This window comes from Colletotrichum aenigma (assembly GCF_013390185.1).
Source record: "Colletotrichum aenigma strain Cg56 chromosome Unknown KSG_Cg56_contig03, whole genome shotgun sequence".
Taxonomy (NCBI): Eukaryota; Fungi; Ascomycota; class Sordariomycetes; order Glomerellales; family Glomerellaceae; genus Colletotrichum; species Colletotrichum aenigma.
Genome location: NW_023500909.1, coordinates 2,506,887 through 2,521,736, shown reverse-complemented (window position 1 = coordinate 2,521,736; position 14,850 = coordinate 2,506,887). Strand labels below are relative to the sequence as shown.

The window sequence follows — 14,850 nt, the reverse complement described above, 5'->3', positions numbered from 1 at the left end:
TAGACACAGAACTATATTAGCTCTGCCACATGTACTCGCTAAGCCCCAGCATCTTGTCCGCCATCTGCCTCTTGGCAGCGCTCGCGATTCCACGCTCGGGGTTCGCGAGCTGCTCGCTGAAGCAGAGCTCGAGCAGGGTTCGCAGCTCTTCGTACGTGAAGGTGTCGCTGGGGTCGGCATGCTCGTCCTTGTCCTTGTCCTCCCTCGCCTTGTCGACAATGGCGTCGGGGCCCTTGTCGAAGAGCGCAAAGTAGTTTGACGCGCGACCGAGGTCGACGCCCTCCTCGACGTTCTTCAGGTTCTGCTGGAGGACGAGGATGTTGAGCTGCATGCGCCCGCAGCCCTTTGCGTTCATGGGCGAGACGAAGGCGGCGTTGGTGACAAGATACGCGTTGATGAGCAGGCCGAGGCCGGTGCGGATGAACGCCGTCTCCTTTGCGCGGAGGTACTTTGCGATCGTCTCGTCGTAGAGGATGAGGTCCGAGTTCAGTTTGAGGATCTCTGGGTCTGGCTCCGTGACTTCTTGGTCCAGGAGGTAGGGCGCCTTATCAGGTGAGAGGGCGGTCCGCAGGGAGTAGATGATCTCTGTGCGGATCTCCATGTGAAGGGTGAGGAGCGCTGTGCCGGCCAGTTCTTCAAAAGAGGAGACTATGCCGTCGAAGGCCCTGCTTTGGGTCAGCACATGTCGTCAGGAGGCAAGGTGGAAGACTTACTGCACTGTTTCTTGTGTCATAGGGAGGTACACCGGACCGTCCTCATTTGTAGCTTTGCTGGGGTCGTTCATGAGAGTCCAACGCTTGCTTGAGCCCCTGTTGAGGGCAGGGCGGGAGGAGTCTGCATCATTGCGAGTAATGTGGCGCAGGCTTGAGATCTTGACAGCAAGCCACTTCATGCTGGTGTACAGCAGGCAGAGAGAGGAGACTGTGTCCCTATCTGTGATGATGTCTGCGAGCTCCATGCGCTTCTCGTTTGTCTGAACAATGAGCAGACCGACTTCCTTCTCCAAGAGCTCGCGCTCAAGTGTGTCGGATGTCCACAGCTGCTTCATGGTCTCGTGGACATCACCCTCCTCCAACGCCATGCCTGCTGACATGCGCAGCTTCGTGGGCTCGCCAGCCTGTACTTGGGTTCTGCTGACGAGAGACTTATACCAGCCGAAGCAGCGGTCGTAGTAGCGCATCATCTGGGTGATGATGAGCGTGCTGAGAGCTTGGTCGTGCGGGATCGTGCTCAGCATGCGGCAAAAGGCAGTGACGACGGCGAAGAAGGCCGTGGTGCCCTTGAAGACGGGCCGCCTGGCAACCTGGGTCCATTCCTGGTCCTGGATAAAAGAATCGACTTCGCCAAAGATGGTGTCGCTGAGCTTGCCGAGCGTCTCGTCGAGCTGAGGTTGGAAGACGTTGACGAGGAAGTTATCCAGGAACGACGTCAGAGTGCTGGTGGCGAGATCAGAGCCTGGCGGGACGATCATTTTGAGTCTTTGGAGGAAGACCAAGGTAGGCGGTAACAGCAGACTCATGTTGAAGACGCTGGGTTCGACGAGGGACTTGTAGGTTCCTTGTGTTTGCTTGTTCTCCCAGCCAGCAGTGGTGCCTCTCTTGGAGCTGACGCCGTCCATCGCTGCTCGCTTCTTGTCGGCGCCAGGCTTGCGGGACGTGTCGGTCAAGCCGGGGACAGCGGCGCGGATGATGCCCTCGAGAGCTTCGTACTCCGTTGTCATATCCACCGCCTTGGGGTCACCTTCGGAAAACTTGAATAGATTCTCCCTAGAAGCATCCTTTTTGCCGTTGATGTTGGCGCCAGGCTTGGGCGATGAGTTGAACTGGAAGACATCGGCATCCGTTGTTACGTAGTTGTGCAGTAGAGAACGGATTTCGTTTTGATACAGGTTCCACAGCTCCTTGAAGCTTCCCAGCAAGGCGCTGTTGTTTCCAGCACCCTCCCTACGGATGAGCGCCTTGATCGATTCGTGGAAAACGCGGTGGCCCTCTGCAATCGCTTCAAACTTGCCGAAGAGCGTCCAGAGCAGGTCATAAATTACGTCAGCCCTCATCTGAGTCTCGCGGTTGCCGTAGATGTGCAGCCCCTGGGTGTTGGTAGAGCCGCCGCGAAGCGAGCTGGGGTGCCTCTGGTCAACTTCGTTGAGAGTCTCGTTGACAATGGTGAAGAGCTCGACGGGCAGCCTCTGCTTGAGGGTGTCTACGGCCGTCTCCAATCTTCCCAACTTGTTCAAGGACTCCACCAGTAGCGACACATACGAGAACGTATCGGCTTCTGGGTTCTTAGCCGGATCCTCGGCCGTCTTCCCTTCAACGTCCATGGCGTCAAGTATTTGGTGGAAAGGAGCAATAGTAATCGCCTCGTAGTTACCCTCCTTGAAAGCACCTTGTGTCTTTGCCAAATTCTGCCACCTTTCCTGGCAGTACGGCGACTTTAGGTATAGATGCTCGTGAAGCTCCTCCACCAGGATATCCATGAGAGCCCCATCTTGGTTGGCTAGATAAGCCCGGAGTTCGCTCAGGGCCCCGATATCATCCAGTTCAGGCTTACGCAGCTTCCGCAGCGCATTCTGCAACACCTCCACCGCACTCAGGAACCTCTTTTCGGAGATTCTCGCCTCCAACTGATCCGGTACCAGCCTCAACTCCTCCAGTTCGTTCAGCGTCGTAAGCAGCTCGTCGTAAGCCTGCGATGCGGCCGAGAGCTTCTTAAGCTCCGGGTCCGACGTACACAGGCTCACCTTGGACGTCAGCAGCGACTCTTTCAGCGTGCGCACCTTCTTCTGCGAAGCTTGGATGCTGCCCTGGATCTTGTGGAACGTTCCTATGGAGCTGTTGAATCCCTGATGGTGCTCGTGGACGATGCCCTTGAGGGAGTCCTCAACGTAGTTGTGCGCCTCCGTGAACTTGCGGTAGTCGTGTGCGCGGCCGACGGAGCTGCTGTCAAGGAGCTGCAGAGCGAGCTGGACGGGAACACAGTCGTTTTGGCACATAGCGGGCCATTCTTGCTTGATGTGCTCGAGGACCTGGCCGATCTGGCGCTCGGCGTTGCTCTCTTGGATGCGCTCGCGGCTGCGCATGGGCGGGGGACCTGGGTTTCGGAAGTTGGATGGTGATCGGGGGTTCATCGGCGGGGAGCCAACGGCGTAGCGGTCGCTTCTGTCTCTGTCCCTGTCGCCGCCATAGCCGTTGGCGTAGGGATCGTAGTCTTGAGGTTCTTCGCGGCGACCAAAGTTGCCATAGCCGTTGCCGTTGCGGTAGGCGCCGCCGCCGTACCGATTCGACATTCTGAGGGATGTGGTAGTTGGGCGCTTTATACGGTTGGACGGAGATAGGTTCGCATCGCGGTCGTCGGGATTGGAGGTATCGAGGGTATATCGAATAATCAAAGACGTTCGAGGGCGATCGTAGCCTGTGTTGTCGCGACGTATCTCGAAATGCGGCTCTTGGAATGTCGAAATGTGGTTGAATTGGGCAAAGCCAAGGCGGACATCGAGGTGCTGGCCGTGCAGCTGTAGCTAGGGGCTCGGGTGCTTCCAGTCCAGCCATCCGCATGCACGTTTCACTGCTGTCTGGGTCTCGTCCAGGCCTGTTAGTGGTTCGCTTCAGTGGTTGAGGTCAGCTAAGATCCCCACCACCCCCGGATTGTTCACTCATCCCACTTGCCCCCACCAACCGCGTGAACACGCCGCAATGCTCCGTTGACACCTCCCGACACTCACGGTGCGACCGGCACACCCGACCGAATGTCATTCATCTCAAGTTCTTAGATATAAGAAGCTTCATATGAAAACCGGGTTATTCAAGTTCTCGATGATATTATAGCAGGACCCCAGCCAATTTCATCATCATGTCGAATGAATTCTCTATCCAGCCTATTGGGCGCTTTTATGGCGCCAGTCAACCAGTCAAACGGCCAAAAGTGAGTAGTAAATTGGATTTTCAGGCTCATACCTGATGGACTCATTTTTCGATGCTTCCGCCCTATTGGGACCTTCTTTAACAATATATTCAGGAGTTTGCATGTTTTTCGTACGATGATAATCACGAATTCCACCTGGGCGACTCGTCACTGAGATACTACTATACGCCGCCCTTAGGAGTCGACCTCTCAGATGGCTACGACAGCTTCATCAAGCATGACGATTCTAAGGCCGAACATCTCGGCAGTCTACTCAAGACCATCAAGGCTCACGAAGAAGAGACGGGGCAGAAGATTGACGCTCAGATCGTCACATGGCGTGGTATGATGACCAAGGTAAGATGTAGCCCCTATTCACTCTAACATCAAGCCACTAACCAGATTTCAGATCATGGCATCGCCTTTCGAAGACCGAGACGGGTCAGTTTCTGCAGAGAATCATCTTCATGGGTGATATACTGACGTCCACACAGCTTCGAGATGAACGCAACACTATACCAAGTACCTCACAAGCCCCTCGAAAACATCATCTGAGCTGGAAGCTAACCTACCCCAGGACTGCATGTACGACAAACAACTACACCCAGCCCCAAATCCCCCTTAACTAACCCACTCTCCCAGCTTCATCGAAGAGAACCACGAATACAAAGTTGCCTCCCAAGCAAAGCAAAACGCCCAACAGCGCCGCGGCCCCATCCCGCCCGAGGTGATGCAGTTCTGGGGCTACAAGTTCGAGACGCTCGCGACCCTCCCGGCGCCCTGGGGCGACACCCCGCGCGCCTACATCGAGAACCGCCCGCGCGAGGTCGTCAACAACAACGCGCAGTACTGCTCCGTCGTGCGCACCGGCATCGGCGCCACGACCATCTGCATCGGCGGCGAGGTCGACGCCGTCTGGGACTCCAAGCCCGCCAAGCAGGGCGCCCCCACGAACTGGGTCGAGCTCAAGACCAGCCTCGCCATCCGCGACGAGCGCGACGTGGATAACTTCCACCGCAAGCTGATGAAGTTCTGGATCCAGAGTTTTCTTTTGGGCGTGCCCAAGATCATTGTCGGGTTTCGCAGCCGCGACGGCATGTTGACCAGCGTCGATGAGATTGAAACGGAGAAGATCCCGGATACAGTCCAGAGACGCGGACGGGCGAATTGGAACGGGGATATGTGTGTCAACTTTGCGGCCGAGTTCCTCGTTTGTGAGTGTTTCCCCTTAAATGTGACAGAGAGGTCTGTTATTAACGGATGCAGGGCTTCGTCAGACTGTCAACGATGACGGGGTCTGGAGGATACGCAGGCGGCCCGGAAGCCCTATGATAGAGGTGTTCAGGATCGAGGAGGCCGGGCACGGAGAGATTCTGACAGACGAGTTCATCAACTGGAGAATCAAACTCTCCATGAAGAGCACCGCCCCGGAACCAGAACCAGAGGATGAACCACAGCCGGAACCAGAGTCATAGTCACAGACCGAGGGCTAGTTACTACAACCCCTTTCATCACAAAGGCATAAACGGAACACTCGACTTCGCGTGATTATTCTATTGGTTCAAGACCTTGACGTTACCTAGGTATCTACCTACTGCCGAAACACAAAACCACAAAACAACCAAAACGCCACCCTATGCGACGAAGACAAACCCGGATCAGCCGTGTAGATATCATCAGTCATGAGAGCCACGTAGCCGAGTCCATCCATCTGCGTCGTCAAAAAACTGAAATCCAATCCCGGTATCTCGGTATCTCAATCTCCCGAATGTCGAAAACGTTCCCGATGCTGAACTGAAAACTCTCTCCCAATGCTTTTGTGTACTGTTCAAACCCGTATGCTGCGACGTGGTCATACACTCTCATCATACAGCGTTTCTCGTGAATAATGATATGCCACCTCTCTCTGCCATCTCTTTCGGGCCCGTAGCCCATCTTGTAGCCAGTTTTAGACAGCTGGCCATCTGATTCTCAAACCTTCAGTCCACCTGCCGTAGAGCACGTCTGAAAGCTGGTTGCAGTGCTCCATGCCGGGTCGGGCTGGACGACCAGGATATTTGGCCTCCATGGCTGCCTTCTCTCGTTCCTTCTCCTTCTCGGTCGACTCGGGCGTAGCAAACGAGCCGTTGCGCCTCCTATGGCTCTTCAAATGCGGGTTGTTCGATGCAAGCACCAACTTGTTTGGGCTACCACCAGATGACGGTGTTGCTGCAGCGCTCTTGATGATGACAGTGCCCTGTGGTGTGCCATCCGATGGAATCTTGATCGATTGCTGGGGAATCAATGCTGTGTTCAGCTTTGAGTCTTGAGAGACTGCCGACATCAGATTACGCATCACGTGGTAGGCTCCTTCAGGGTCGACCGAGTCCAGGAGAGCAAAGGCATCAGTGAGCTTGGCCAGTGCCTCCCGCTTCTGCAGACCCGACGTTTGCGCGTGCAGCTCTGCGAGTGTCGGGTCGATGGCCTTGTTGAACAGCCGCCGACCCAGCATGCCCTCTTTGCTGTTTGGCTCTACGCATGCACCTCTCATCGGTGCTCTGTTCTCGTCCCCAACAGCGGTGTCACCCGACTCAGAGAAGTCCGTCGGATCAGTGACGGAGCCGTTTGAGGGCACCCGGCGGAACAGTCGTACGGAAGAACCAGAGTTGCCGTACGACATGTCTGGCTGGAGCGGTCTTCTCGCGACGGTAGAACGAGGCGACCCGTTGGCTTGGATCTGTGTGGCAGACGCTTGACGACTTGAGGGCTGGCGGCGCACAGTCGACCGGCGCACTGTACCGGAAGCGGGAGACGAAGGGCCGAGCGGAGCGTCCTTGAGGTCGAGGCGGCGCATGGCCTCCTCCGCCGCAAAGTAGGACGGCTTCCGAGACCGAACAGTCGGCCGCCTAGGCGCCATCGACTTGACCGTGTCAAACACCCACTCATCTGAGTCGTCCTTAGCAGAGATGGTGTTAAGTGTTTCCTGGTAGAAGATGGTATGCGACTTTCGGTTCTGGTTTGCATCCCACATTTGCTTGCGCGCAATCAGCTCCTGAAGAGCCTCCATCTTGCCGGCAGACCTGATGAAGCGGTGACGAAGGAGATCTTTTGCGGATGGTCTGCGGTCGGAATCCTTGACGAGACACTGCGCCACGAAGTCCTTGAAGTCTTTGCTGAAGGCACCCTCCAGACGGGGAGGAGAGTTCTTGGGAATGTGGAAAAGAACCTTCATCGGGTGGATGTGGGCCAGAGGAGGCTCGCCGTTGGCCATTTCCATAGCGGTAATACCAAGTGACCAGATGTCTGCCTTGAAGCTATAACCGTCCTGCTGGATGACCTCGGGTGCCATCCAGAAAGGGGTTCCGACGAAGGTGTTCCTCTGGGACTTGATGTTGGTCAATTGGGCAGCGACACCAAAGTCGGCCAACTTGACCTTGCCTGACTCGGAGAGCAGGACGTTAGCAGCCTTGATATCTCGGTGAATCTTGCCTTCGGCATGCAAGTACTCGAGACCACGGAGAAGCTCTCGGCAGATGATGGCAATGTGGACCTCGGCGAAGTTGGCCGGTTTGAGCTGAGGAATGTCAGCTTTAGACGATAAGGATAAGCTGCGACTCGGAGTGACATACCAGGTCCAGACATGAGCCACCCCCAAGATACTCCATTACGATCCAGAGCTTGTGACCGCGAAGGAAGCTGCCCTTGTATTGGGTGACAAATGAGCTTGCGCAAGTGCTGAGCACTGCGATCTCGCCTTGAATCTCCTGGATGTCATCTTCGCTTGACTCGAGATCAATCTGCGCATCCACGGGTTAGCGATATTCATCAGGATGTAAACATGGGGGTGGCTCACATGTTTAATGGCGACGGTCTCGCCGGTGGCCTTCTCAATGGCCTTGTAAACGACTCCAAAGCTACCACCTAGAGTCCTGTCAGCGCGCATGCACAAAGTATTCGCCGGTATTCAGACAACGTACGACCAAGCTCCTCCAAGACCTGATAATGTTCGGCGACGCCTTCGTCGGCCATCGCGGCCGATCTGGACGTCATGGCGACGCTGATACTCTCAATTCAATCGATTCCGCCGGCAGAGATGGAGCAAGAGAGAGGGAGGAGCTGGTGTTCAACCCTGGAGCCCGAGAACGGAGGGAGGTGAGGGAGCGAGAGGTTTGCGCTTGCAGGATGGTGCTGGAAGAAAGTTTCGAGAGAAGAAAAGGGTATCCAGGGAACGGGGCTGTCGTCTGTCAGTCAGGACGGCCTGGCTTGTATTTTAGACTGGACAAAGGCAATAATGGCGTCAAAGGAAGCAAGCGGATCGTCGGTGGCTCGGTTGCTTGGGGTTGCTTGGGAGAGCAGCGACTTGGTTCGGGTATCCCAGGGCCAGGGCGGGCGAGGACCAGGTCCAGGTACGGTAGTCAACGACGCCGTGCTCTCTCCGCGGTACGTGTGGTGTCTTGTGGCCGGGTTGTGTGTATCTTTTTCCTCGGTGTGGTTGCGGTTGTGTGGTGGTTCTGTGGGCTTGGGTCGTCGCAAAGCTCGGGCCCTTTTGTTTACTTTCTTCCGTTTTGGTATAGCTGGGGGAGCTCCGGGGAACCGCAATTTAGCACCAGGGTTCTAGGAGCCGGGGCGAGTCAGCCGATCTTGATACAGAAAAGCAAACGAAAAAGTGCCGGTGGGAAGCCGTTGTTTCTGAAGCATCGTGAATCGCAAACAAAAGAAAGGGGAAAAGGGTAGAGGGAAAAAGGCGGGAAGTGTGGGAGCGGTGGATTGATGGATGTAAGGTAGGTTAAAAGCAAGATATGTCGACGGCAGAGAAATGTGATTGTGACCTACGAGAAGGGGCCGACTGTCGTGTGCTTGCGTCGTTTGCATGCCAGTGGACAGTGAACGTGACCCTCTTTACGTCGCTCTGAATGTGTGCTTGACGTCTTGTTCTTGGTCGAGGCCGGTGATAGAGTATCCAGAGCATGCAGACAGGTTGCCTTGCAGATACCTTAGACGGCCCAGTGTCGTCTAGTCGTTGAGTTGGCATGCAGGGCCCATCGGTAGCGTCGTCTGTGACCCAGTGGCTTCCCAAGGTTGACCCTCTGGTGTGTTGGCTTCGCTGGCGCTGGCTGCTGGGAGACAGGAACTTGAGGCGGAACAATCTGCAAGGGCGAGGCAAGGAGGGAGGGACCGGGGCGTATCTCAGCGAGTGACGGCTCTCCAAAGGCCCACGTCAAGGGAGCGATATCGTCAGCAAAACCCTGGGAACCCAGCAATCTTGTCGGGTATCCGTCGTACCTTGCACGGCATCGCAGGCGGTGACTGACCAAGACCAAGGTTCCGGGGGGCACAGATGCTGCGACTCCAGGCTTGACTCTTGAGGGCGCACTGATGGAGCTTAGCGCTGCTCGCCAGGCGGGATCCGCTAGTCGACGGTGGAGATGCGCCAGCCGCACAGGAGGTCGCAACCCGTTACAAGCTTGTCGCCTGCTGCGACTTTACCGCGTCCTGATAGGACCCATGGCCGCGGGTGGGGCTCCCCCCGGCGCACAGTTGGCCAGCCTCTGCCTCCGCTTTGTGGTGTTTGGAGTTGTTGCCCCGCCGACGAGCCCCTCTGTTTGTTGGTTGCCCCGGGTCCGCACCCCGGCTGGCACTGACATTCACCGCATCCCCTTCTTGGAAGTTGTGTCCGACTTTCAGGCTCGTTTGCCTTTGCCATCTCACGTCAACTCCGATTTCCTGATTACCCACTCCAACAAGGTCATTGTCGATGTGCACGCGAAAACCGCTGCATTCCTCACCTCGTCCGAAAGCCATCTTCCCACGAGACCTCCAAGCCCCGTCCTCGCTTCGTCTCGCTACGGGTGCTTGAAACTTCGTCGTCATTCCCCTCCTCCGCGGTTGAGCCAGTTTCGTCTTGTTGCGCGCGCCCTGCTGTATGGCGCCCACTGCCCGTCGCAACTTACACGATCGCGTCAGATAAGCCTAATCCAGCACGAGCCGTGTACTGGACATCGCGACCGCAACCGCAACCACAACCGAACTCCGCGACATCGACCATCGACTGATCGCCCACCACTCGACAACCGGCATCTTGAAATCAAAGTGCCAAGATGGTGCCAGCACCGCCGCCTCTGCCGATGCGGTTTCCGTGCTGGTGCAGGGCTGTCTACTCATGGGGAGGAGAGGTCTGTAAACAGAAGTAGTTGTTTACCACACGCGCTCCCAATGGCTGACTTTATTTTTCTCACGACAGAGCAAGCGAGACCTCGGCTTCATCGAGGGCGACTTGATTGAATGTCTGAATGCTGGCGATGGTTCATGGTGGACAGGCAGATTATGGCGCGACAGGCGGACTGTGGGTGTGTTTCCGTCCAACTTCGTCCAGGTGCTTCCCTCCGATTTTCGACCGACGACGAGGTCTGCAAGCCCTCTACCCGACCAGACGCCCAGCCCAAGCACACCTCAAAAATCGAGGACGTTCCGAAAGCCCTTCGAAGCGTACGCCAAGGCACCGCACTACACCGCAGCGAAGCAGCCCGAGGTTTACCGAACGAACCCCAACCCAAGGCCTAGAGGGCACTCGGGAGAGTCCATTCACAGCGCGGCGCCAGAGAGCAGCAGGAGGGATCGCTCTCCGGCACCTTCAATGCTCAGAGACCGATCACCGGCGCCTTCGGCCCTCCTCTCACGAGAGAACTCTTTCAATGAAACTGCCTCGACTAGAATGCGAGCATACACAACGCCTCAGCCCAGCGGTTACGTATCGCGGGGCAACTCCTTCAACGACGGCGCACAGCAGTACATTCCAAGAGGACGCACTCCGGTGAACGACTACCACCGATCCAGAACACCAGTTCCCGAGCATCATCGTGGCAGAACGCCCATTCCTGAACACCACCGAGCCAGGACACCAGTGGTGGACCACCATCGGGCGAGAACGCCGAATCCTGACCACGACTTGCGTGCGAGAACGCCCGTTCCCGATTATGGTCATGGATCGCGAGCGAACTCTTACAACACCGAAAGAGGGGCCTCGCCCATACCTCCGCATCACGCCTCAAGAGATCCCTCACCAGCCCCTTCGTTCAGCTACAAGCCGTACCGACCTCCCCAGGGGAAAGTTGACTCTCCCCCGCCTCCACCACCCCCACCGCATCGGCACGTGGGTGCGCCGCGACACAAGCAGAGCATGTCCTACGATAGTCGGCACGATATCCCTCGTCATGGGTCCAACTCTTCCTTCGAAGATCGTTTCAACCCGCGGCATGGGTCAAATAGCTCTCACGATAAGCGGACAGATCTCGTTCGTCAAGGCTCGAACGCCTCGTACGAAAACCGGCATCCTCCTTTGGACAGGCATGGTTCGCACTTGTCATACTCCCAAGACAGACCACCAGCGATTCAAACTCAACGGATGCCGTCTCCTACTCCACCCTCCCCATCAGCCAGTCATATGACCCCATCGCCATTGCGGGAAGCTATGGACGGCGTGATAGAGCAATTGGATGCTCTAGGGATGCCTCGAGACCCGACACCGGACCCAGCATTGGACCCGTGGTCACCTGAGTCCTTCAATATGGTCAATGACCGTCAACGAAGGAAGAATACTTACCAGCGACCCCTGACTTCCATGGGAATAGCACAACAGGACGAAGGATACGAGACTTGGAGCGGTGGATCCTCGCGCGATCAATCCTATCAGAACGGACAGAGCGGACACCGAGAAGACAAAGAGCAACTGCCTCAACTCAGTAATTACGTCGAGCGTATGGAAAGCCGTCTAAAGAAAATGCATCAACACAGCGCAAGCATGGCTGACCTTGAGGACGAGGGACCGAAGCCGCCCCCGAAAGGCGCACTTTACGAGAGACCGAAATCATCCATGGGCGGACCGGAGGAGAGGAAGCTTCGAGGGCGGAAGTCGGCTTACGATATTGGCCGGAACGTACTGAACAGGACTTTTACGACCAAGACCAACTCAACCAGCGCATCGTCCGGCAATCAGAGCTCGACGACCCAGAGCAGCGACAGGAGTTTAATGAGTGGATCCTCAGCTGGCGCCATTAGCGCTACAAGCGCCGGCAGCTTTGCTCGGAAGACCCAGAAGCGTGCTCAGAGTGCCCTTGGGATGCGTGATGCTGATATCGAACGACCGGAAACTCCCTTCACAGGGGTCACTTACCACAGCAGCCACGCATCCGACGTGGCTCGTCCGAAGTCGCAAGCTGGCTTCCTCGAGGACCCAGGACTTGGAGGGCTCGTGACTCCAAAGCCCGCCAAAAGAAGCATTTTCAAGAAGCTTCTCGACACGGCCAAGACCGGAGTCGCCTCCGGACGCAGTAGTATTGCCATGGGCGGCGACTCGCCCAGGTCGTCTCCTTTCGCTCGCTCTATGCCCAACGTCGCTTCCCCCGCTGGTAATGCTATCTCCAACATTACCGGTATGGGAAGCACTGGCTTCGGTAGGGAAGCAGCCAGGGAAATGGGTATGGCGAATGGAGTCGACTGGGTGCAGGTCCGCAGAGATGTCAATCGATCCAACTCTCTGAGCAAAAACGAACGAAATGAACGGAGAGATCGCTGTCAGATGCTTGATTACCCAGCCCTTAACCCCGTCGACGAGCTCTATGACGGCATTGAAGGTGACGAGGGCGCCGACGGCTCACCAGTCGAAGATCCCATTGATTATCAGGCATTGAATCTCACCCAAGTCGACAAGAACTCGAGATTCATAAGCAGCCTACCACCGATGACAACCGCGGTTTCTCTGGCGACGACCTACGTATGTCGCCCGTACCGCAGCGATGTCCAGCGAATGCGAGCAATCTTTACCTGGGTGTCCGAGAAGATCTGCTGGGAAGAGGACTTTGAGGGGGAGATCAACACCAGGCGGGTAATCCAGTCGAAGCGAGCTTGTGCGGAGGAGTACGCTGCTCTGGTACAAGAGATGTGTACCGCGGTAGGCATTCATTGCGAAATGGTTCGCGGGTACCTCAAGACGCCAGGCGAGATTCCAGAACACAACATCATGCCTCGGGCAAACCACTGGTGGAACGCCGTATTGGTCGACAATGAATGGCGTATGGTGGACTGTTGTATGGCTAGTCCATCATACCCAAGGCGGCATCTCTATTCCAGTGCTGGCAGTGGTGCAGCTGACTCTTGGTGGTTCCTTGCAAGGCCGACCGAGATTTGCTGGACACATATCCCTGAGCACCACTCTCAGCAACACGTCTGCCCTCCGCAAGCACACGAGGTGCTTCTCAACCTGCCTTGCGCCTGCCCTCCCTTCTTCAAGAACGATCTCGAGATGGTCGACTATAACACAGCGGCGACTCGCATAGAAGACCTGGAGATGGTGCATATCAAGTTTAACGCTCCAGCCGATGTGGAGGTTGCAGCAGAGGTTGAGGTCCGAGGCTACACGAGGGATGTGGACGGCGACGTTTTCGAGAGCGGTGATGTGGTGAAGAAGAGGGCGCTGGCCCAAGCCGAATGGTTCAACGGTATCAAACGATACACTGTCAAGGCTCTCCTTCCAGGCGACGAAGGCCAAGGGACCTTGAAGATTTATGCCGGCAAGCGTGGCCTGATGCATAGCATCAAGGACATCCCTCATCCGGTGGCCTTCGCCCTTCCGATCATTCATACGGGAGAGAACCCTCCCTATGAGTTCGTGACAAGGCATCCCACACCTCACGCCCAACGCCACGACATTTATGTTGTTCAGCCCCAATGCCAACGTCTGGCTTTGAACAACACCTTCGTCTTCGCGATCCGACAGCACCCTAGCTCTTTGGCTAGCAGTGGGTCGCCAATGACACCATCGTCGAACCCCGGAGGCGCAAGCCCGATCCCGTTCGCGAGACCCAGCTCAGCCTTGAGTATGACCGCGTCGAACGTCAGTGGATCCAACGTCTCCGGCAACGGGTCATCAGGGAAGAAACCGGCGAAGCTTGCCATTCAGACCCCCGGTGGCAAGATTCTCCGTCTTATGCGGAAGGAGGATCGCCGGGGAATCAGTGTCGGCAGCAGGGGAATCGATGAGGAAACCAGCGACGGTGGTACGTGGGAGACCATCATCAAGTGTTCGGAGAAGGGAGTTTGGAGAGGTCTCGTCCTGGCAGACCGCACCGCTCGCTGGTGCGTCTTCGCCGAATGGGTTTGCGTTGGTTGAGCAGCGTCTTGAATTCTTTTCCCATGCGTATCTGCAGAACTTCCAAGGGCAATGTTGAAAAGCAAAAAAAGGGGGAAGGACTTTAAGCGGTCATGACACGGTTTGGTTCGGGGTACCTCATGCATATCTCGGCGTTTTCTCTTGTAAATTGCGTTGCGTCTTTTCTTCTCCTTTTCTTTGTGGTTACTTGGGTTCTTGGGCTTACGGCTTTTTTTTTCTTGATGGTCTACTACTCATCATGGTGTGGGAGTTCTCTTCTAATGTACGATACGTAATGGGAATCATGCATGTCGATGCGAGGATGGTTCTGTAAACAAAAATTTCGACGAGTACATGCCCTTTGTTCAATGAATTATGATGTTATATTCGATTTCGATTTTGCGATTATAGGCTTGCTTTTTGTGGTGTGCCTTTTGTCGAAAAGGCTGATGGTCTGTCGCATGATGCCAATGTTTATGAGGGATTCCTGCGAAGACATAGCTGGGAACTCATCATATGATCGGCATTTGACTACAACTTGCAAAGGTATGTATGTGATTGCCGCAAAGTGCAAATATCAAATACCAGGCGAAAGTTCATGTTGTGTTCGAAAAGGGCTGAATCGCGTAGTCCTTCAAGTCCAATACAAGTACTGACCGGAGAGAGAACGCCTTTGGATGTTGGCTCCGCTCCTATTAACCGTGCTTTCTTCTACCTCGATTGAGCACTCAATAGAAATTACGCTGCTTGTTTTGGTGGACAGGAATCGGTCACCTGGTTCCATGATAGTTGTGATCATCACGACAAAAGGCGGATTGGATTCGCAT

The 14,850-nt window shown here is 55.8% G+C and overlaps 5 protein-coding genes across 5 annotated transcripts; 2 read left to right on the top strand and 3 right to left on the bottom strand.

Annotated features, from left to right (window-relative positions):
• Nucleotides 1-16: 16 nt before the first annotated feature.
• On the bottom strand, nt 17-3,286 carry sec8 (putative exocyst complex component sec8; the record flags this gene model as incomplete). Its single annotated transcript, XM_037319914.1, has 2 exons — nt 17-665; nt 714-3,286. The coding sequence occupies 2 exons, from the start codon at nt 3,284-3,286 to the stop codon at nt 17-19; spliced, it is 3,222 nt and encodes a 1,073-aa protein (XP_037182207.1).
• Nucleotides 3,287-3,849: 563 nt separating this feature from the next.
• On the top strand, nt 3,850-5,375 carry RAI1 (Decapping nuclease RAI1; the record flags this gene model as incomplete). Its single annotated transcript, XM_037319913.1, has 7 exons — nt 3,850-3,921; nt 4,015-4,257; nt 4,310-4,341; nt 4,395-4,422; nt 4,478-4,485; nt 4,543-5,114; nt 5,167-5,375. 7 exons carry the CDS (start codon nt 3,850-3,852, stop codon nt 5,373-5,375), a joined length of 1,164 nt encoding a protein of 387 aa, XP_037182206.1.
• Nucleotides 5,376-5,848: 473 nt separating this feature from the next.
• Nucleotides 5,849-7,908, bottom strand: svkA-1 (Serine/threonine-protein kinase svkA; the record flags this gene model as incomplete). The annotated part of the gene is made up of 4 exons (XM_037319912.1): nt 5,849-7,453; nt 7,509-7,676; nt 7,733-7,800; nt 7,857-7,908. 4 exons carry the CDS (start codon nt 7,906-7,908, stop codon nt 5,849-5,851), a joined length of 1,893 nt encoding a protein of 630 aa, XP_037182213.1.
• Nucleotides 7,909-8,127: 219 nt separating this feature from the next.
• Nucleotides 8,128-8,751, bottom strand: CGCA056_v004656 (uncharacterized protein; the record flags this gene model as incomplete). The annotated part of the gene is made up of 2 exons (XM_037319911.1): nt 8,128-8,493; nt 8,713-8,751. The coding sequence occupies 2 exons, from the start codon at nt 8,749-8,751 to the stop codon at nt 8,128-8,130; spliced, it is 405 nt and encodes a 134-aa protein (XP_037182212.1).
• Nucleotides 8,752-9,977: 1,226 nt separating this feature from the next.
• cyk3 (cytokinesis protein 3) lies at nt 9,978-14,044 on the top strand (the record flags this gene model as incomplete). Its single annotated transcript, XM_037319910.1, has 2 exons — nt 9,978-10,052; nt 10,121-14,044. The coding sequence occupies 2 exons, from the start codon at nt 9,978-9,980 to the stop codon at nt 14,042-14,044; spliced, it is 3,999 nt and encodes a 1,332-aa protein (XP_037182215.1).
• Between the last annotated feature and the right edge of the window lie 806 nt (nt 14,045-14,850).